Here is a 23,332-nt window from a genome sequence, read left to right as displayed (position 1 = left end):
ATATATTACGGCTACGCCGCGTGTCTCAGCATGTGAGAGAGCGGCTCCTTTCCCTGGACCCCATCGCTCGCTGTAAATTGTAATGGCCAAAGCTTTTTTGTTGGTAGCAGCTTGGTGTTACTTCTTACAGTGAGTGTGGAGCGTTTCCACAAGCATCGACGAAAGTGAATACGAAATCAGATTTGGAAATCGGAAACGTAAGCGGAAGCGGAAACGTCAGCGTCGTCGTCTTCGTCAACGGCAGCGGAAGTGCAAGTGAAAGTGAAAGTGAAGTAGCAATCAAATGCAGAGCTCAGCACAGGGCGATCATCGAACAGTGTCCAGCAGGGCGGCCACCCACACAATCACTCACACTTTCTCAAAGACTCACTCAAACACTCAAAAACTCACACACTCGAAATACGACCTCCACGGTATGTCAGTGCGCCCACTCACTCATACAAAACTGTCACGTTGCAGTCGTCGGTTATGGCATGTGGAAATCAACAGTCAGCCCGATTGCAGTGGCTTCGAGCTCGAAACTCGTCATTATGTACATATGTAGATTAAACATTCTTTGAACTAAAAGCAATGAAAATCCATTCGGTTTCAGTTTCCCCAGAACGCGGTCTTTATATATATCGTGACCATGTAGCCTTGGAATTCAAATGGAAGCGCGTTTAGCTTTTGCACGAGCCTTCTTTTGTGTCCATAGAAATACGGTCCTACGGTCACCGATGGTAAAAACCTATGAATTGCCAAATGTTCCTTCTTTTCCTTACGCACAGCAAAGCAACAACAATTGAAAGGCTATTGCTGACACTGTTAACAAATCAGCTATTTTTAAATGTACAAATCTGAAAATTGATATTAGTCCCAAATCCGACTACTCAAAACATATATTTAGCTATGTTTTTTTAGCTACATATTTTTTTGTTGTCTGAACAGTGTTTTGTACACTAGCCCAAAAAAACAAGCAATTTTATAATTTATACACAAAAACAGCTCTTTTTATTCTCAAAAGTTTACAGTACTGATACAGTACTGGCAAAACAATAGATTGCTTTCGAATGAATTCGGAAACAGCCCCTAACTTAATTCATTGAATTCGTGTCAAGTCGTTTGAATGAAATATATGTGATGAGTTATACATACATACATATGTACGTCATCGCACTCATTTTCTCGAACTCTAACGGCTTTGCATACGAACTCATTTTGCGCATGGTTAATTACAATGCCGGTTTTTTGCTTTTCATACAGAGCTCTATTTTACACCTGTCGTCACCAGTATTTACGCCGTGATTAAATCTTTTAGATCTCGAATTTTCATGTTCCTCCAACGCATCTTTTTTGTCGATAAACTCTGCCATTTTGACTACTATTCTCAGCGGTGTGGACACAAACATCCATCCAGTTTCAGTTACTATTTCTGTCCACCCCGCAATTGACTGCTATTTTCTTACAGAAAATTTGACCATAAAATTGGCATCAAAAGAAAGCGCATTTAGTATTCGCTTGCGCATTCTTTTGTTTCCTTGAGAACGGTATGATTTTTCACCGATGCTAAAAACCGTCCCTGCCATTCTACCATTATACATTTTATCTTTCAATAAAAGCGATCAATCTTTTCCGGTCATACATTTTATTATCGTAAACGGGACCGGGGACCAATGGAAACGACAGAAATCGCCTATGTTATTTGCATGCGCATTTTTTTGGGTCCATGGCCTTGGATTCATATTCACCAATGAAAAAACAGATGAAATATGAACGGATTTTACGTTCGATAAATAAAACTAATGAAAAATGATATGCGCTCACAAGAGTAGTCGGTAGAAATGAACAGGACCCAAAATTTAAAACTATATAATTTGTTAAATTTTTTCGTTTTCCACTGACTGTTTTTTAATTGTCGGTAAAGGCTGCCAAAAACTCTTTCTGTTTCATTGTTTCCTTCGGTTACAAAAAGGAATGCTGGTTTTTTTAACAAAAAATGGAACCAAATTCCTATGGCACCGAAGGAAACCTCATTTCAGATGATCGTATTTTCACCTACCGCCATTTTTGATCAGCTTTTATTTGCGAGAAATGCAGTGGAGGATTCTATAGATTACAAAGCCACACAAGAAATCGCTTTTTTGAGGTTATTTAATGATGACCTAATGAAAAATAGACCTCGGATTTGGATTCAGCAACCCCAAAAACTTAAGGCACACATAGTCAGACCACCAGATCAGAAACTAAATTTTTTTTTGTGTGGCTCTGTTATGAACGGCTTAAAAATATTCCCCAGTAAGAGCAATCGATGTTCGCTGAGTTCTGATTGGACTTTCCCGACTTTTTCTGGCTTGATTTTGTTTCCCTTTCTGCTGTTTGGCGATTGATTGATTTCTTTGCCTCTGAGCCGAATTGGGTTGCTGTTACCTACACTTTTGTTCTTTTTCTTGCTCTTTCTAACTTCCCGATGTTCCCGTGTTTATTTTTTCCCAATCCTTAGCTATCTCTCTCTATCTCTCTCCCTCTCTCTCTCTTTCTCTATCTGAGTGTCTCCATAAACTTTTCTAGGTCTATTGTTATTCGACTTGGCTTTTCCTTTGTGACTTTGCCCAACATTGATAATAAGGGAATTTTCGTGCAAATGGCAGCAAACTCGAATGGAGAACCCGGCAGGGCTCCCTCTCTCCTTTGACAGATGTAGTACATAGTACTGTAAAATGACAAGTTAAAAAGAAAAAAGCAATTTCCTCTAACCAGCCCCGATTTCCCATTCCAATGACTATTCGCTTGGCAACAATTAATAAGCAATTGATGGAGAATGCAAATAAACCAATAGACGAATAACAAATCGAAAAAGACTGGGAGGAGGGGTCATTCCATGGCGTAGTCCATGGCTGGGCCTATCAGGTTGTAAAGTTAGAAGTGGCCCGTGGGCGCCCTCTTGACTGGGTTGACCCGTGGCCCGGCCCATTGTCTCCCATCCCATGCTAACACGCCGGCCTTATTGTCGCCATTGACATCATTAATGACACCAAGAGTGTCCTCCATTAAGGCAGGCTAGGCAGGCAACACACTCACACTCACACAACACACACACACAAAGGGGAAATGCGTTCAAATCTGAGCCATTCCCATCCCCATCTTTAGCATTCCCCAACTCAACATTTTCAACCCCCAAAACCGAGAGAGAATGGGCGAAAAACGATGCGCAACAAATTCAAATGGTCAGATAAAAAAAATTTCAAGTGACACGGGGCAGGGCACGAGCCAAAGTGTCAGGCAGATGAAAGATATAAAGCCATTCTCTGCAGAATCCCATATAATAGAAATAGCTGGACACATTCATTAGTCGATTGGTGATAGATAGTAGATGTTGAGGGTTTTTATACCCGATACTCAAAATGAGTATTGGGGTATATTAGATTTGTGGTGAAAATGGATGTGTGTAACGTCCAGAAGGAATCGTTTCCGACCCCATAAAGTATATATATTCTTGATCAGCATCAATAGCCGAGTCGATTGAGCCATGTCTGTCTGTCCGTCCGTCCGTCTGTCCGTCCCTATTAGCGCCTAGTGCTCAAAGACTATAAGAGCTAGAGCAACGATGTTTTGGATCCAGACTTCTGTGATATGTCACTGCTACAAAAATATTTCAAAACTTCGCCCCGCCCACTTCCGCCCCCACAAAGAACGAAAATCTGTGGCATCCACAATTTTAAAGATATGAGAAAACCAAAAACGCAGATTCGTAGAGAATGACCATATCTATCAGATTGTTGAATCTGGATCAGATCAGATAATTTTTATAGCCAACAAATCAATACGCAGCGCCCGATGTCACGCTCAGACTGATTTTCTGTCTCTCTCGCACGCACTCTTTGTCGTGTCGTTCAATATTAGCGGCGTCTACCGGAGGAGAGCCATACTGACTTAGTATCGGGTATAACTGTAGAGTTGCGGTGTACGCAGCAACTCACAACGTTCCCCCTCGTTCTTATTAGAGTAATTATAGATATTGTTTTTGGCCATTCATTCATGGGAATCAGGCATGGAAAAGCCCTCATACAAGTCGAGCGAGCCCACGTACTGTGTAAATCAACTAAGAAAGTTTGAATAGATTAAACTATTAAATCATCCAGTTTTTCCATGGTCGTATCAACTGGAACATCTGTCTAAAGTGCAACGATTAACTGTGACTCAGATTGTATTCATATTTACGTAGATATATGTATGTACATACGTATGTCCGTCAGTTGATCTGCCACGGCCCCGTGCTGGGAGTCATTTGCCAAATGTCAGCCCATTGTGCCGGCACTTTATGCTAATGCAATGTGATGTGATCCTTGAAGAATTTGTCATCGAAGCGAGGGAGCGTTGATGCTCGCCGAGAGCGAGTAGCAAAATGGGGTACGGTAGGGCCTGCCTGCCTTCCACGCTAATGGATTTCCATGGCACATCAGAAACATAAAAAGCAAACCAGATGAGTTGGCAGAAAAGCTAAGTACGGCCAGGCCAGGCCCCTGTGGTCCTTGATGGTTGATGGCGGGCAGCTTATTGCCATTTAAATGTAGCAACAAATCCCGCACCGTCATGTGCCTCAAAGTGCATTGTTGTCCCCAGCAGAGTCGCGGTGTTGGTGGCAACTGTCAAACCAGTGTCATGGCCAGGCCCAGACACAGAGACAGAGACAGAACTAGACACAAATTCAGAACCAGAACCAGAAGCAGAAGCAGAGACATGGCCATGTCCTGGCTGGAGCGTTGTGTAAGCGGAAATCCTTGTGGCCGGCTGAATGCGTTAACAAATGAATGGCCCGCCAAGCGGATGAATAGGTCGATGGGGTTGGTAGATGATTGGATGGATTGGCAGTTACCCACTGACCGAATGACACGGCAGAACTATCCCCAGATTAGCCTTCTGCATCGTAATATACGGTAAATGGATTAAGGGAAATCACAAAAAGAGTAAGGTCATTAAACCACTTAACTCAAACAAAAAAGGATTGACATTTTCATTTCACATTTCAAGGCAAATGATTAATCTGATTGGAAATCGGTTCCCTAGGCTTCCCTATTCCCCAGTTTCAAATGGCCACATTTGCTGCCTCTTCACAAATAATTCCACCAAAAATTGCCCACTAAGTGTTTATTCTCTCTTAGAGCTGGGCCTGCACCATTGTGCGGTGACTGATGCTTAAAAATAAATGCTGGCGTGCAGTGTTAATGGTTGCATAATCCTATCCTCATAGCATTCCACACACGCAGATCGATAGCACCATGGGGAATTGCCCGAAAGTGCTGTGGGGCAGCAAAAGAATCCATCCGTCCCTTCATTCGCTTTAAAGCTATGGACATTCTCTCCGAAATATGTAGAACATATTTTTCTCTTTATATACAGGACACCAGTATTTGGTGTAAATAAAGTATAATTCCAAAGCATATATTTCACCCCCAAGCATCGTGTGGCTTTATTCTGATTTCTCACTCCCCAAGGCAGTGACACTATGACAGAGATTATAATTACCCTTCAAGGAATCGGGTCTGGACTCAGGTAAGCCCTTTCTGCGGCCCCGTACCACCGGATTCACCAGATAAACGCGCAAATGATGCATAACCTGATGGGCGGTGGGAATGCACTGGCCCAAATCTGAATTGTGGAGGGTCTGGACCAGGTCCTCCGGCTGCAGGCAGGTGATGGACATTCGCTTGCTTGTCCAGTTCTGCAGATTGATCACCAGATCCTGATGCGTAAGCCTAGCCAGCAAGACGTACTGGTGGTCCAACTCGTCCACATAGTGCAGCCGATACTTAGAGGACTCCCGGTTCCAGTGTATTGGCAGCAACTCGCTGCCACCTCTGCCGGGATCCACCGGAATTAGTCTACTCCCGGCGCTCATCCTGATGCCCTGCCCGTGCTCCGGGTCCACGCTCCGGAGATGATACTGCTTGGTGACGAGGAAATGGGCCAGTGCCAGCAGCAGGTCTGCCTTCTTGTGTATGCTTCGCCGGATCGAGTAGAAAAGGAGCTGCCAGCCGTAGAACTGATCGTCCTCAGAAGCTGACACCGTCTTGGCCTCGAACGTCGTGGTACCAACGGACCTTAGCGACACGAAGGACGATGGTAATGCTGCATGCGGGCCATTATCATCAGTGTCATTCATTGGTCTGCTGATGTGGAGTGTGTGTTTTGCTTGTGCGTGTTTGGGGGGGGACATTTTTAGATTTTTCCCCTGACAGAATGCTAACAGAGTACTAGGTTCTGAGACCCCTTTTCCACCTGCACATGCACTCCCTACCGAAATCTACCTCCAGATAAATTTACGACGCCTCCAATCATAGTTACGAGTATATTAATCTGTACGTTTTTCCCTTTTTGGCGCCTTTTATCTACTTTTGGTACCCACTCTTTTCTATAAATTCAAGCAAGCGAAATCTGTTCAATTCTTATGAGGGATATTATATATATGTTTATATTATATATTATATATTATATTATATTATATTATATTATATTATATTATATTATATTATATTATATTATATTATATTATATTATATTATATTATATTATATTATATTATATTATATTATATTATATTATATTATATTATATTATAGATATGTACATATCACACTTTTTGCAAAGTAGCTCCACTTCCCGTATAAATTTTCTCCGTTTTTCTCTGTTTTCTCCTGCTAAGGTCTCGCTTAATAGTATCTTGCATTTTTATACCCGATACTCAAAATGAGTATTGGGGTATATTCGATTTGTGGTGAAAGTGGATGTGTGTAACGTCCAGAAGGAATCGTTTCCGACCCCATAAAGTATATATATTCTTGATCAGCATCAATAGCCGAGTCGATTGAGCCATGTCTGTCTGTCCGTCCGTCCGTCTGTCCGTCTGTCCGTCCGTCCGTCTGTCCGTCTGTCCGTCCCCTTCAGCGCCTAATGCTCAAAGACTATAAGAGCTAGAGCAACGATGTTTTGGATCCAGACTTCTGTGATATGTCACTGCTACAAAAATATTTCAAAACTGTGCCCCGCCCACTTCCGCCCCCACAAAGGGCGAAAATCTGTGGCATACACAATTTCGACGATACGAGAAAACTAAAAACGCATAATCGTAGAAGATGACTATATCTTACAGAGTGCAAAATCTGAACCAGATCGTATAATTATTTTAGCCAGAATCACGAAAACAATTTCACTCTTTCTCGCTCTGTCTCACTCTAACACACAGGTTTCATGGTCGGTTTTGCCAATTGCAAAATATGAGTTCAAGGATCTCAGAACCCATAAGAGCTAGAGCAACCAAATTTGGTATCCACACTCCTGTGATATCGGACCTTGACCGTTTCGTGTCCAAATTTCGCCACACCCCCTTCCGCCCCCGCAAAGGACGAAAATCTGGGGCAACCACAAATCTCAGAGACTATTAAGGCTAGAAAAACCAAATTTGGTACACACACTCCTTTAAGATGTCACTATAAAACGTATATCTCAGAATTTCGCCCCACCTCCATCCGCCCCCACAAAGGACGAAAATCTGTTGCATCCACAATATTGCAGATTCGAGTAAACTAAAAACGCAGAATCATAGAGAATGACCATATCTATCCGGTTGCTGAATTTGGATCAGATCAGGTCATTTTTATAGCCAAAAGGAACAAACCAATTTGCACTGGCTACGCAGCGCCCGACGTCACGCTCAAACTGATTTTCTGTCTCTCTCGCACACACTCTTTGTCGTGTCGCTTAATATTAGCGCCATCTGCCGGAGGAGAGCCATACTGACTTAGTATCGGGTATAACTGTAGAGTTGCGGTGTCCGCAGCAACTCACAACGTTCACCCTCATTTTTTTTATGCTCGCTAGTCAACTATCTCTCACAGTAATGTAGCGTATTCTATATCCTATACATTCTTCTGGTTGCCTTCGCCCTATTTTTCTTGTACTTCCTTTATTCTCCACTTATTCAGTCTCCACATCTTTGGCGCCAGTATTCCCCATAAATTCACCACTTCACCGAGTCCCAGGATATGCTCCATCCACTCGATTGCTCTCCCAATGGTCCAGTGGAACAGTCTTCTGCACGGTCTGTGACTAGCCTTCGGATGTCTTGGCAAGGCGGCATTGTAACTATGAAGATTCAATACTCGTAGTTCCAAAAACAGCTTTATCCTCGCCGGCAACAAACGATACCCATCCATTTTCCTGTTGGTAGTTTATGCTGCAGCAGCTGCAACGGGAGAAACTACCCGATCGTGAGTGGGAACTGGCCTTCGCCTAGGCGGGCGAATGAATACACTGCCGGACTATAGGTTATTTATTAAACCCGTAAGCACAAGGAATGCGACGCAGGCTTAAATTGGATAAGGAACAAGGCGGATGCGTAAATCCAAACTACCCAAAATGGCCAGGATTCGAGGATACGAAGATGCGGCATAACTGGCCTTTAAAAATCAAATATATTGCACATCCGCGGGCGCTACGCACGCAATTTGCATACACCACACAGATTCTGACCGAGTTCACAATCGACAGCATTTGGAACCACTGAAGGTTTCACGAACGTTGTATACCCTTCCGGGAAATTTTAATTGATGTAGTCTCTTATTCCTTTGGAATCATCCTTTGGAAACTCACTTTTTAAGAGAATGAATGCCAACACTCTGTATCTCTTTCAATCGTTCCTTCTCCCATATCTTCCCTTCAATGCCGATAAAAACCCGATGCAGATCTTTATACAAATTTTCAATCCCTAATCAAAACGGATTTAAATTGGTTCCTCGACAGCGACAGGCCGTTTGAACTGTAATTGTAATTGATCTAAAAGTTAAGTTTAAATTGTATTCGAACACAGCTGGGACGCTGCTTGTGACAAGCCTTCTCTCTGAACGTGCCGCAGATGACACTTGTGTGTGGCAGGGTATGGAAGTCCACCACCCCGAGTAAACAGCTCGAGCAAGCAATTTCATAGCCTACTTAGCGGCGCACGCTGGGAGCTATTCAAATTTGAATTGGCCAGAACAAATGCCAGAACATGGGCCAAAAGCAGATGTGGGGGATGTCTGAACAGGAGTGGAGTTAGGTGCGGTTTCTGGTCTGGTTCCGGGACAGACCGAGCAGCATTTTATGGCCGTCAGTGTCGGACTGGATGCGTGTAAGGGAGACCCGAAAAACATACAGCAGCTGGCGGGAAAACTTGCGGCATAAAATGTGGCACATGTGATGAGAATGGCAACGGTGAGCGCTCCTTAATTAGATCATAGTTTCGTCTTTTGCTGAAAGAAGCCAACATTTTACGGCCAGACGCACAGCATGAGGCAGCCAGAGAGCCCTGCCCCACATCATCATCGTCATACCCATAACTTTGCGGAGGCAATGGCGGTGCCAGAGCCAAGTCGAGGCAGAGTTTTGCCAGATTATTGACTCACGCACCGCACCGCATCGAATTTCCAACCAATCAGAGAGCGGAGCAAAGTCTTGCGACCATTTTCCGCTTTCATACCGCGCTCTACTACGAGTATGACAGGCGACCAGTGTTCACGACAGCGTTTATGGTATTTGCATTTTAATTGAATTGAACTAAATTATTTTGATTAGAGCTGAAGGAAATGACGCTGCTCTGCGGGTCGGGTGAGACGAGAGCACTTGGGTGTGCTCCATGTAAAGGCCACAAAAACCCGCTAAACTTGAGAGAAACTTTCGCAGCAAAGAGCGCGAAAAAAGTTTTCCAATAAAAGGGCTTACTGAATGCACCTTAATCAGGGCAGAAATCACCCCAAGGCTATTCATCTACCCATCTTCACATCAACTACTCCAGACTTTGGCTAATCATCTTTTCACCTTCAATATCATCCATTCCAGATGAGTTCTGCGAGGAGTATCCACATAACCTAATGCCCACGCCCGGCTACTGGATCGAATGCTCGCGCCAGAAGATCAGCATGCCCACTCCGCACACCATTTGGGATGAGAGCGACTCCGAGCACGAGGACATACGGGCGGGCAGTGCCAGCGATGCGTACTTGGAGCGTGAGTGCAGCGATCTGTACGAGGACGACGAGGACTCTGAGGCCACACCTAGGTGGGACTCTTCTTTGCTTCATTCCCCCAATCCAATCCAATCTAATCCATTTCCTTCGTAGTCCTCGCAAGAAAACTACCATTGAGGAGCAGTGGGATCAGCAGGGTGCCTTCGAACTCATCTCCGTGGAACAGGAGACGTATGAGAAATATTTCTATGGCACAGAGCACTGGAATTATTTCACCAGCGACGAGGATCTTGGCCCGGTCATACTCTCCATCAAACAGGAGACGCTCAACGGACGCGACCAGTTTCGCATTCTGGTGCGCGCTGGCTCCTACACGGTGCACGGATTGATCCCAGCTTCCTGCGTATTTGCTGATCGGTATGGCCTACGAGAATACAATAAGACCTATGACATATAGACAGGGGCACCTGTTCTGACCTATGACTTCCATTCATTTTACAGATATAATCGCGAGGAGGTTGTTCGATCTTTAGGAAAAGAAGTTAATTTGAATCCCCCTCTAACACTAGGACAACTACCAGACACTCCAGAGGAGTTATTGAAGTTAGATCAGGTATTGAGCGTATTGCCCACTGAAAAGTGCATTTTATAATATATGTACATAAATAAAATCTCTTCTCGCTGCTTAGGTTTTTATAAAATCCGAACTTAAAGTTGGCGTCATATTTGTCAAAGAGGATCAATACACCGAAGAGCAAATTCTGGACAATAATGAAAACTCACCGCTCTTCGATGAGTTCCTCACACTTCTCGGCGATCGGGTGCGGCTCCGTGGGTTCGATAAATACAAGGGTGGCCTTGACACGGTACATGATCTAACTGGTAAGTGGCCCATCCCTAAGTACGCACACAAGCATAATCCAGTAAACGGCGTGAACCACTTTCCGATGATGGCTATAGCAATTCCCAAAGGGTGCACCATCAACCGCAACAGAGAATGCAACACTCACATCACTCTGTTGTGCGCAAATCAACACCAGTGGTTCTTCGTTTTCGGTTTCCTAAAGTTGTCGAGAGTTGAATTGTTGCAAAGTAACCAACGTTTGAATGTGGATCGATGAAACATGGCTTTAAATTGCATTCGTAGTCATATCTTAACGATCTTCAATTCCCAGATTCCCAAATGTGCTTTATCTGGACTAGTTCGTGTGTGTGTGATCTTTGAAAGAAAGTGATGGTTGTCTAATTAGCCTGTGATCTTATTCTTAACACATAGCTCTGAATACATATCTCATACATAACTCTCTTCCTTAGGCCTCTTCTCTGTTTATACCAACTGGCGTAATATTGAGATCATGTTCCACGTTTCCACGCTTCTGCCGTACGAGAAGCACGATCCTCAAAAGTTGCAGCGGAAACGCCACATCGGCAATGATATTGTCTGCGTGGTGTTTCTCGAGGCGGACAATACCCGCTTTAGTCCGGCCTGTATTAAGAGTCACTTTCTGCACACATTTATATTGGTAAATGCAAACAGCCTCCGTCCATACACTCCATCCGTAGCCTCCCCCAGAATCCCAATCATCACACTTATCGATATCAATCCATTAATCCATAGGTGCGCGTCTCCGCTCGCATCAAACACAAGCCGACGCGCTATGAGGTCTCCGTGGTGACGCGCGACGAGGTTGGCGCCTACAAGCCGTACCTCTGGGAGCAGTCCGTCTTCGAGAAGGGGCCTATGTTCCGGTGAGTGTTCCATTCGCGCTGACCGACTGTCCAAGGCTAACCCATCCTACATTCCGCCTAATGCGTGCATGCATACTCGTCCGTTACCTCAGGGAGTGGCTGCTAACGAAGATCGTGAACGGAGAGCGGGCCTCGTACTCGGCCCCCAAATTCGCAAGGATGCAGGAGCGCACACGGTCGCAGATGCTCGAGGATCTGGTGATGAATCTGTCCAATCACGCGGAGACAGGCCAGATACCCAAGCCGTATCGACGCGGCTCTTGGCGACCGATTGGTGAGGATGAGTATTTCAAAATGTTGCATGCTCGCGTATTAGACAACAATACACATAATGTACAACAAAAACAACAACTGCAACAATTTCAACAACAACCCCACAACAATTGTTGCTATTGCAAGGCCGAGGAATCGGGCGCCTCAAAGGGCTGGGGGCAGACAATGGCACACACTGCCGCACACAGACACACAAATAACAACTACAACAATAATGCCGAGACGCAACAACAACTACTACACCAACAACAGCCACACCAACAATTGCAACAACAACTAAATCATCAACAGCATCTGCAACACTCAACGTCGTCACTCACACACACATCGTGTTGCGCCATGTTGCACTTCTGTGTGAGGCATAGTATGTGTTTCACCCAACCACATCTCACCCACTAAACGCACCTCTTCAAGCATGTGCATTTCTTTGATGAATGAACTCTGAATATTTAAATATGCTCGCTCGCGGTCACTTACGTTTCCCCTTGCAGCCCGTCGACCATTTGCCTAATTCGGCGCAAAGACAGTATAAGAGCCATGCGGTCTGCCGCCACATTAGATATTTCTGATTAGGAGAGAGAGAAAGATAGTGATGGAAGGATCTACTATTAAAGAACTTACGTTCTGCATTTTGTAGTTCACCTTCCCATATATTATTTTTGAGGATATTCCTGGAGCCTTTTTGCACAAGTCTACCCTCTGATTCCCACTTTTAAAATGATGAAAAACAACAGATTCCACAATTTTACATTTTTGGACAGACTTTAAAAAGATTAATATACTAATCGCAAGAAAAAATTGCAAAGCATGCCCTGAAAAGAGCACTGAAAAAGAGAAACACCAAAAGCAATTGGATCCGGTTCGCTCCGTGGTGACACAGCTTCTGTGCGAGTATGTTTGATTAATCGTTTTGTCTTGCTCTCGGTTCCATCATTCCACCCATACGCATACACACAGGCACTCACATCCATACTAACACATCGAACGAGGACATATTGTCACTTCCGCTTCCGTCATTAACACATCCGGATGTGTTTGTATTCAACGGAAGCGTGCAGGCTGCGGTCGGAGCGTTTGGGGCTCATGTCACACAATACTCCCTGGCTTTCAGTCTCAGCTCTCAGTTCCTATCTCCAAATGAGTCTCTGCCGCTGCTTGCTCCTGGCATAGAGATTGTCCCTTATCCCCTATCCATTATTCCCATCACTGACCTCGTACTTATGGAATTTAGGAACACCTTGCATTCGGGGAAATGATATATTAGTTCTACCAGTAGAACTCTACACCAGTACGATATACCATTTTGTTGGATGTCCACAGTAATGGAGATAAATAACTCTTTTGGCTCCAATCAACATAAAATCCTTGCAATTTGATAAATATAGGCGGCAAAGCTGATATAAATACAAGTTTTCCTTAAATTATGCGATTATCGGGAAATACAGTGGAATCAATCACTTTGATAATATCTTCAAAGTGATTGATTCCACTACCGATCCGGAAAAACTTTTTGCAATTAGGTAAATAAAAGCCCCGAGGTTTACTTGTATTATACATCCCGATCAGCGGGTAGCCTCTAGTCTATCAGCCCAAGAAAATTTTTTGTTTCCACATTTCCCCTCCAAGGCGCTTGTTCGTTGTTCGATGTCGTTATTGTTGCTGTTGTTGTCGTTGTCTCTATTGTTGGTGTTTTTTGTATCTTTTTTCGCTTTCGTTTGTCGTTGTAGTGATTTGTTTGGATTTCTCGTTATTTATTTGTTGCACTAGACAACACAAATCTATTTTGATTTATTCATTCACGCACTTATGTACAGTTTTCAAACCGATGCTTGCTTTTCACCATCCCGGACACACACACCACACCCATACACACCCACAAGTCCACGCACACCACCACATGGCCACACAGACAATCGTTCCCACAATTCCACACAGCACTCACAATCATACCAGCGCTCCCACTTCCACCTTCGCCAGTAAGGCCACACCAGTGAAAGGTTTCTCTGAAATGGATGCGATCCCCGTGGCAATCGGCACAGGACAAATCCACATCCCAGCATCCGAGCTATGCAAGTTAAAATTATGCAAATTATTGATTTTATACCATCTGGAAGGAGCTCCTGCACAAGTTCCCTTCACTGTCTGCACACACCACTGAGAAAAAGCTTCAAAACCATTAACCGTTTTTTTCTAAAGATTAATGAGGTGAGATTGGTAGATGAGAGTGCGACTTAAATGAATTGAAATGGGAATTTTCAGTGCCAAAATCTACATTATTATACATAACGCTCTTCTTTGGAAACATCTCATCACATCCGTATCGTTTTTGGAATAAACCTTAAAGAAAGAAAAAAATAGATGAAATAGTATTTCCTAGTATTCCATTGATCACGCATTATAGCTCAAGCTTGAATATACAGTCAACCGTCATCAATATTATCCATGGTAATTTACAAAGATACGATAGCAGTCGTATATAGATATATTGGATACGTCCAAAAAAAGTTTATTATGTTTCAAAAATGGCGAAGGCTATAGTACTGAAAGCTGGTTGATGGCTTTGCTATCATGAAACAATCTTTGTTTCCAAAATGAACCTCGCTTACAGCGAAAATCCGCTAGTTTTAAAAAGGTGGTTAGAAAACTGATGTTTTCGATTTTTATACGACCACGACAAAAGACTACCCAAGAAGCTAACGCCTCAAAAAAACTTCTAATGGAATACTTAAGCCGCCAAAAGAGCGGTACCGTTAATCTATTGAATTGATACATTCTTCATTCCAGATGCAGAGTGAAGAGTATTTACTCTAGACTTCAGATCAGATGGGGCATCTGATTTCGATGTTCTATTCAACATTTTAGAGCGCTCTTTTTCGCAGTTTACACATGCGTGCGTGAGCTCCTTTCAATATCAATAGCTCAATTGTATGGCCAGGACATCTCTATCGCTTTGTTATTGGAGTTTTTATCGCTGTTCTCAATGGTCGAGAAGGACAAACTGAACGCGCCACGGAATCCATCTTTGTCAGCTGGCGCAGTACAGCTGTAATTATTATATTGTGTACGAGTATATTCGACTTCAGTTACTTGCAGTCACCTGCAGGTGAATGCAGCCCCCATAACCCAGCCCCACAGGCATCACAGCTATTATCTCCGTATCAATATCGATATCAATATATGATATACTACATAGATATAAATTATCAAAATATTATACATCTATTCGCACATTATTGCCTACAAAATTGTGCTTAAATAAGTTCTATGAGTTCTTTGATATTTTAGTAAGAACAAATTAGGGTATCCCCAACGGCTATAGCTCTAGGTCACAACCCAGCTTCTGTCGAGAAGGCGTGGAGCAGCGTAAAGCAGTGTTTGGCCCCGAAAGTTGCATGATTGATGACCCGGCTTGCGTAGCAAGCCAAGCCGATGTTGAAAAGTTACTCACCAAAAAGTTTAATGAAGCTAGCAGGGGCGGGGGTTGTATGATCAATCTGGGGATACCACTCACCATACCCGTACTGTTTTTGAGATTTTTGGTGTCCTCCCCGAACAACACCGCATGACACGCATGAATATGAAGCTACTCCAACTAATCAACTAACCATCTAACCAACTAAAAAATTGCAGAATGCTCCAAGACTACTTCTTTGCATTGTTTGCAGAACCGAAAGAACTGAAAACTTTTTGACTTTAGGGATGCCCCTTTTGCGAAGGATTAACATGTAACTCCTCGTTTTCTCTCCACCGAACAGGTCACATGCGACCCTCGTCGCCACTGCTGGACTCGGTCCGGGATCAGTTTGAGGACTACGATCAGCTGGCAAAGGACTTCACCCGCGTGTTCCTCAACGAGGAGCCATCATGCTTGAGCAACTCTCACCTCTTCGACGTGGTTTTCCTGGTGGGTCAATCCAAGCAGAAGGCACGCTTCATTGGAGTCCGGGCCATTCTGGGCGTACGCAGCCGCGTCTTTCAGGTGAGCATCCTTACATTTTGTTCCCAGTGTGGAACTGATTGCAAGCCTGTTTCCAGGAGATGCTATATGGCATCCAGACAGGCTTCGGATCGCCGCAGATACCCGTCGCGGAGATTTTCGCCCGCCCTGCACCGTCGTTGGTGTCGCCACAGAATCAGAAGCCGAAGAGTAACAACTATCTAACGGTGCCGGACTCGGACTCCATACGTCCCAAGAGCGTGCCCTCGTCACCGATGGTGAAGCGGGCGTTCTCTCGCCTGGGGACCATCACGGCTGGATGGGGTCGTTCGATTCGGAATAAGAACTCGAACCAGTTGAATCCGGATGACAAGAAGAAGTGGATCTCGTCGACAGATTGTTCGAGTAAGGGTTCTCATTCAATGCAATGCAACAATATCGATGCGTGTTTTTCTTTTCTTTTCTCTCCGATCTCCCTTTTGTTCTCCGCTCTCTCTCTCTCTCTCTCTTATGCGTCCTTTTTACGTCCTCGTTTCTTCGTTCTCCGTCATATCACTACCCACCAAACTAAAACTTAAACTAAATTCTGCAAAATACTCTTTTGTGATCTTCGAACGTTAAACAAAATTTGCATCCTTGAACCACATATGAAAAAAATACGAATGCTAATACGCACGTCGCACACTTTAACCTCCAACCGCTCTACGTATAAATATTACCCAATATTTACCGAGCTATATATACCTTATATATATACGTACATGCAATATAAATACGCCCCAATGGAACTCGTGGACGTCCTGTACTCTAACACTATTAATCTATCTTATGTTAAATTTCTCTATTGACTGTACCAATGGCGAATCATTTATTTTCGCTGCATCAACATTATTATTAATATGCATCCCAATATGATTGGCTAATCCCTCACTCGACTCCATTTGTCTTGCATTTGTGCATTGAATGTCACTGTAAATTCCAATATTCAACCATAATCATAATCTACCATTACCCATATGATAATATATTAATGAATCGTTCATCGAACTCTTAAAATATTTTGCCTGACCAAATTTCTTCGAGATACTTTTAATTTCCGAACTTTTGCATATTATTTCTGCACAACTGTTTTGTTTGTTATATATTTTTTCTTTATATATTTTAATAAATTCTTAAAATCTATACGAAATGTTCATTCCACTTTTTCTTAATTTTTTACCGTTGTAAATGTGCACCAATATTTTAATTATTTACCGCACCACAACCTGTTTGCACCTGGGACTACTTTTGGGATAAAATTCTGACCATTGGTTAACACTCACCGTGTTTTCACTCTGTTTCCATCTTCGTCTCTCTTGCTATTGTGTATATATATTTTGTTAATTTATTGATTTAACTTTATCTTCGTTCAACAAACAAATTGAATTCAAATAAAACAACAAACAAAATTTTGTCATCTCTCTCATCTCACGTGACTCGGCAACCGCCTCACCACTCTCGCCCACGCCCACGCCTTCGCCTCAATCCGATTAAAACTATTTATTTCCCTAATTATTTCTTAATGATCCACATAAAAAATCAAACAAAAAATATGCTCCATGGAATTCGGTTCGATTTTGTTTTATTATTTTCAAACTTTGATTTTCGATCGATTCTTGGACCGATACCGAAACTTAAACCAATACCAATACCGATAAAAAACAATCACAATCCCCAACAATGAATCGCGTCGATCATCGGCGAGTACAGATAGGGACAGCAAGGACAAGGACAAGGACAAGCCGGGCAACAACCAGCTGGCGGTACCGCGGCTCTCGGTCTGTGCCGACGCTCAGAAGGTGGACCGGGCCAAGCTTGCACAGACGGAGTTCAACATCATCGAATTTGATCCGGACACATTTCGTGTCCTCCTCGACTATCTGCACACGGGCACTTGTCCTCTAACCTGTGTTTCAATACCTGGTAAGTCAATGTGGAGCGCCAGATGATGCTTGTGAGAAATTTTTTAGGAAAACGGAACACACAAGCTCAACATTGATTTTTATTTCGCAGGGCTGCTGTGTGCCGCAGAGCACTACGATCTGCCGGAGCTTCTTCAGGCGTGCTTCCACCACTGCAAGCAGTTCCTACGCATCGAGGTGGTTTGCCCGATGCTCATCTCGCTGGAGAACTACTACTGGCGCTACACGTCCGCCTCCGAGCTGGTCAACATGATCCTGTCATTTGTGGAGAGCAAGGCGCACGCCCTATTTAAGTGCCCAGAGTTTCTCCATCTGTCCGAGTCGATGGTGCAGATGATCATGTGCCGGGAGCTTCAGACCCCGGAGATCCGTAAATTTGAGGCGATGCTCGCCTGGGCCCAGCACAAGGTGGCCAAGCTGAAAAACCACCCCAATAAGGACACCCAGTTCGAGTTCGAGTGTATCATGGAGAGGCTGACCCGCGACCTCAACCTCTGCCGCATATCGCCCAGCGAGCTGCTCACCGTTGTCCTACCCTCCAAGTCAATGAAGAACGAACGCATCATGGAGACGCTCATGGTGCAGGTGAACCTTGGCACCTACCGCATGCCCGAGCTAGATGCCTACCGTCAGCAGTTACGCCAGCAGGAGTCCGCCGAGGCCACCGTGCAAGTCCACCGGGGTGGATGAGATAGTAAGAATGTGAGCTTCGATTTGGACCAGCAGCCGCTCGGCGCCATCGCAGCCACAACCAACATGGATGCGGGCGCCGGGGCCGGTGCCTGTGGTGGTGCTATCACCGCGCCCTCTGCCTCAGGAGTCTACCCGCCAAACGATGTCCGAGCTTATGCAATGGCCTCCCTGGCCGCCGCCCTCGATATGCAGCAACAGCAGACCCAGCAGCGTGACGCCACCGACGAGGAGGTGGAACTCTATGCAAGCTTCGACATGGGGCCGAGCACTAGCCGGGTGGCGGCCCAGATGCAGGCGGCCAAGGAGGCTCGTCGAAAGCGGTGGGCGACCGATGGGGCCAGCGGGAGCAGCGGCGATGGTGGCTGTGCCAGTGGCAGCAGCGGAAGTGGTCGGCGCTAATGAATATCGAAGCGAGTGCGTGTGGATATGTGTGTGCCTCTGTCTATGCCTGTTTCTGCATCTGTGTGTGTGGGCGTATATGCGTCTGTCCAATAAGTGTATTTCCCTGTATGCCTGTGTGTGCGTGTGAGTCTATCCCACCGCTAAGAGGAGCCCGAACCATCCAAATCGAAACTGACATTGTTAACTCTTACATTCACCCCGCAAAAGACTTGAGGTTATGTCCATGAACGGATTGGGGATTGAGAATGATTGATTGATTGAACAGAGAGGCTATTTTTTGCAAGTATTACCGTTATCCCCCTTCCTCCTCCCGTATATATGCATATGAATGTATGTCCTAGGCTGGTACTATATCTAGTTTTTTAAGACTCCTTCCACACACACGCTGTGGCATTCGATTTTTGATGGCCACAATCGAAAAACAAAACCGCTATGTATCCGAGAAGAAAGAGCTCTCGATGCGGAATCGGAATAGAAGAAGAAAAACCAAGAAAGGAAACGCTTACTGATGTAAAACAAAGACTTAAAACTTAAAGAAATTAAACCAAAATGTAACCAACCAGAGCATAAACAATTTTTTTTATCGATGTTATTATTGGAAAAAGTAAGCAGAAGAAAATGATACCAAAAAAAAAAAAACACCTCACTATCCCTAATTATCCGCGTACCCTGTAATCCCCTCCAAAAATAAAACAAAAAAAAGGCCCATAGAATACAAGGCAAGTAACGGATGAAAATTTCTATAAGATTAACTAATTATAAGTCGAAATTGAAGTAAAATCTTATTTCATTTTGTTACATTTTTTGAAGGTAGCTACTACTAACGATGTTCTACCGTGTTAGAGATGAGAGATACAATAGTACCCTGAAAACCCGGCATGCCCTGTGCTGTACATATGCAGAAGCGTAAGTCCAGTACATAGCATGCCCTTTATACTCACAATGTACATTAGATATACATATTTATATATACTACATATACAGAGTAATTTAAAGGATATACCTTACCCCCACATATATACATTTGAGCAAAAATGTATAGAGTTCAGCGACTCTCAACTGTAAAGATACCACAATATTTGTTCGTACTACGAGAACCAGAAACCGCATACCACTACCCACATTAGCCTAAGCATACGAACAATAGCTAGATATTATATGTATATTCCCCAAATATAGTGCTGGCTTAGGGCAGCTCTTTTGCGAACGCCCAGAACCTAAAAATCCAATACTCCAAATTGATACCAAGACGACAAATTTAGAGAATTCCTCTAAAATATAGTCACACGCATACATTGGGACAGGCTGAAAATAGCTCTGAAACTCTATAAAACCCATAAAAGAGGTCCTCAGAAAATTTACACCAACCAACACTAAGGAAAACCATGTTTACAATATGAATAATCCCCAAAATATCTCTGTAATATATGAGAGTCAATAGAACCTTAAACACTGAAACAATCTTGCAGATATAAGTTACAGAATATTTGTAGAATATTCCCCTAAGGGATACAGCAAACATGGGCGTAGCCAGTTTTCGACGATGGGAAGGGCTAAATCTTATAATATTTTACTTTGTTAAAAAATGTACCTTGGGTCATGACGGAATTCCTAGTAATTCTATTTCACATGATTCTCGGATGAAATTCGAGTTTTCCGAGAGCGGAAAAAGGATGGTATCTCATTCATAATATCTTCCAAATCTATGAGCCATGTCCTTACGTTTTAAATTTGATTTTTGTGAGAAGAATTGAGTTTTCGAAAATTTTTAAGTGTCAAGAAATGGCACAAAGAGCACCAAAGATCATTGAATGCTTTTGTATATTAGAAACATGAAATTGTATAATCTCTAAAATTTGCCTATGATCGGCGTATCTATGAATATTATAATTATTTGCTTGATTGATGTTCGCTAAATGTTCACAGAATTAATGTAAATTTTGATTATCTTTTGGCAAATGATATTCAATGACAATCTAAGAAAATCATAATCTTTGCTTGATTGATTTTCACCAGGGGTCAAAATATCAGCTATTTGGATCTCAAAATGACATTTTGGTTACAAGGGATCGATCAATGTCCTTCAAAGAGTTACAAATGCCATTTAGGTTAAAATAGAGTTGCAGCCATACTTCTAGCAGTAAGGAGTATTAAATGTTGTCTTTTATATCATTAAAAATCCATTTCTTAGATAGGACCCCTTCCCCTTGGCTACGCCCTTCTATAGCCTCACTAAAAACCGGACAAATTACATCCTGAAATGCACCCGGAAAACTACATACTCAAATACACCCGGGAAAATACTGTAAATTTTCGATTACACGCGGTAATACCACGCAAGAGCGCTAGATGTACCAAACGAGCAAAACCTTCTCATAGGGCTCTAAGATACATAATTATCTTATAGAATAGTAAAAAAAAGCCGCTCAAATACTAAGTAACCCTCTGCCCATATACAACATCTGGCAGATACCCCTTAACAACCTCTGTAAGAATCCACAAACAAAATTTATGTCGCGATAATAAGATCATTGAACCCCTTACAAAAATAAAAATAACAAAAATTTTAAAAGAGCATCTGAAGACAATTCACAAAACAATGCAAACATACATCCATAGTATTTAGGAACATCCGAATTAGAAACCCATAGATAAGATTGTCAAGAAAACGTACTGTTAACCAAACTTGGTTCAGTGTCGCTCTTTCAAATTTTTACGCTCAATGAATGTCAAGGATTTTGGGGAAAGTGCAAGACGATCTTGATATATTCCTCCAACACACACTACTACAGACAGTCTAAAGAGACCATTTGAAGACTTTAGAGGAAACTACATATATGTTCTTACAAAAGCCCTTACCAGCAGTTTTGAAACACACTGCATTGCTTACATTTATCTCAGTCCCCCAATTACAGACAGAGCAACTTCAATTAAGAAAACTTGGCAATACATAGACATATGTACATATGTACAGTTTGTGGCCAAGACGGTAAAGCAAAGCAAATTCTAAACAAAGAGAAAACTAAATGTAAACGGCAGCATTTCCGAAAGGGTTTCACATAAATGTTCAAAGTCGCATATATCAAAATTCAATATCTACACAAAAACTATATTATACCACAGAATTTGTTACGAAACCATGAAAAAGTGTATTGCCTGAAACACACTGAGAAGCTTGGAAAAACTCTTGTAAAATCCTAAGCAAACAAACTAGACAGTAAACAAAAAACCGAAACCAACACCAAACAGCAAACACTAATTAAACGCTTTCAATGTGAACAAATAGTTCTAATTAAACCAGATACAAAATACCCAAACTATACAGAAATAGATTCATATGTATGTGTGTGTGATAGTATATATCAAAAAAGTCAGAACAGTACATTAGAACTTTGATCCGAAAGGGCAGAACTAACGTAGGGGATCGGTAACGGGACAGAACAGAACAGAACGAACTTTGACGAGTTTTTTATAGGTGTGTGTGTATGTGTGTTTTCAATGCAAAATAGTTCCAACGCATCGTTGGATTAAAGTAGCATACGTCACGCAAAAAAGGCCTGTTATCTGTGACGGACGAACATTAATGATCATATTCACATTCAAGCAAAAGAAAACGACTGTTGACGGTGATAAAGACGGAACATAGTAGCCGAGTAATCTCAATTTTTATAAAAAATATCGGACGAAAATTGGGAATCCAGTGACCAAAACAAATAAAATGGGGACAAATGGGAACAACTAAACAGACCGACTCTGACAAAGACGGTAGAAAAATGTCTAGGAATGGATGTTTTGGAACGAAGCAAGGTTCATTTCCAACCCAAAGCCACGATATTGTGGAAATAGAACTTATCATAGAACGCATTGTGAATGAGACCAGACGACGAACAGTCCACTCAGAATAAACATATACATACAATATGAAATAGTTATACAATACGACAGTTGTTGGCGTTTTTTTTTTTTGGTGTTTTATGTGTGATTAATCTACAGATAAATAGCAACCGATATCAATACAATGGAAATATACATAGCTGTATTTTAACTGTCTATCGACTTGTCGAGCAAAAATAACTGTTTGAACTGAATGTATTGATGTATTTACCGTTTACCATAGAAAGCTGAAGAGCATAACCGAAAAGACGAGCGGGGAGCAATGCATCGCTAAAACCACAAAACATATATTTACATGAATTATTTGGAGCAGACGAGTTTCTAAGTATTTTTTGTGCCGTGCTAACCGAAACTACTCACAACTGCTGTCACGGCCCCAAAATCTCGGACTTGCCGGGATTCAGCCTGGTCTGTCCTGTCCTGTATTGACCTTTGTGGACTGCGAA

At 42.8% G+C, this 23,332-nt stretch overlaps 1 protein-coding gene across 6 annotated transcripts in view; it reads left to right on the top strand.

Moving 5' to 3' along the window:
• Positions 1-19,056, top strand: part of LOC6602595 — a 71,322-nt gene extending 52,266 nt beyond the window's left edge. Inside the window, exons 8-19 of one of the 6 annotated variants that reach the window (XM_026990183.1) lie at positions 9,850-10,069; positions 10,131-10,394; positions 10,479-10,590; positions 10,667-10,859; positions 11,292-11,500; positions 11,596-11,726; positions 11,819-12,000; positions 15,755-15,978; positions 16,035-16,335; positions 17,686-17,898; positions 17,989-18,579; positions 18,718-19,056. In XM_026990183.1, coding sequence (XP_026845984.1) covers positions 9,850-10,069; positions 10,131-10,394; positions 10,479-10,590; positions 10,667-10,859; positions 11,292-11,500; positions 11,596-11,726; positions 11,819-12,000; positions 15,755-15,978; positions 16,035-16,335; positions 17,686-17,898; positions 17,989-18,579; positions 18,718-18,989 — 2,912 coding nt within the window. In that variant the 3' untranslated portion in view covers positions 18,990-19,056. Of the gene's footprint in view, positions 1-9,849; positions 10,070-10,130; positions 10,395-10,478; positions 10,591-10,666; positions 10,860-11,291; positions 11,501-11,595; positions 11,727-11,818; positions 12,364-15,754; positions 15,979-16,034; positions 16,342-17,685; positions 17,899-17,988; positions 18,648-18,717 lie in introns of those variants that run through there. The other 5 variants (XM_026990182.1, XM_026990181.1, XM_026990180.1 and 2 more) reach the window with 5 other exon arrangements.
• The last annotated feature ends 4,276 nt before the right edge of the window (positions 19,057-23,332 follow it).

Source organism: Drosophila persimilis, unplaced genomic scaffold (assembly GCF_003286085.1).
Source record: "Drosophila persimilis strain 14011-0111.01,24,50 unplaced genomic scaffold, DperRS2 tig00000520-arrow-pilon, whole genome shotgun sequence".
Lineage (NCBI taxonomy): Eukaryota > Metazoa > Arthropoda > Insecta > Diptera > Drosophilidae > Drosophila > Drosophila persimilis.
Note: the sequence above shows the minus strand (reverse complement) of the source record. Positions and strands in the feature narration are given on the sequence as shown.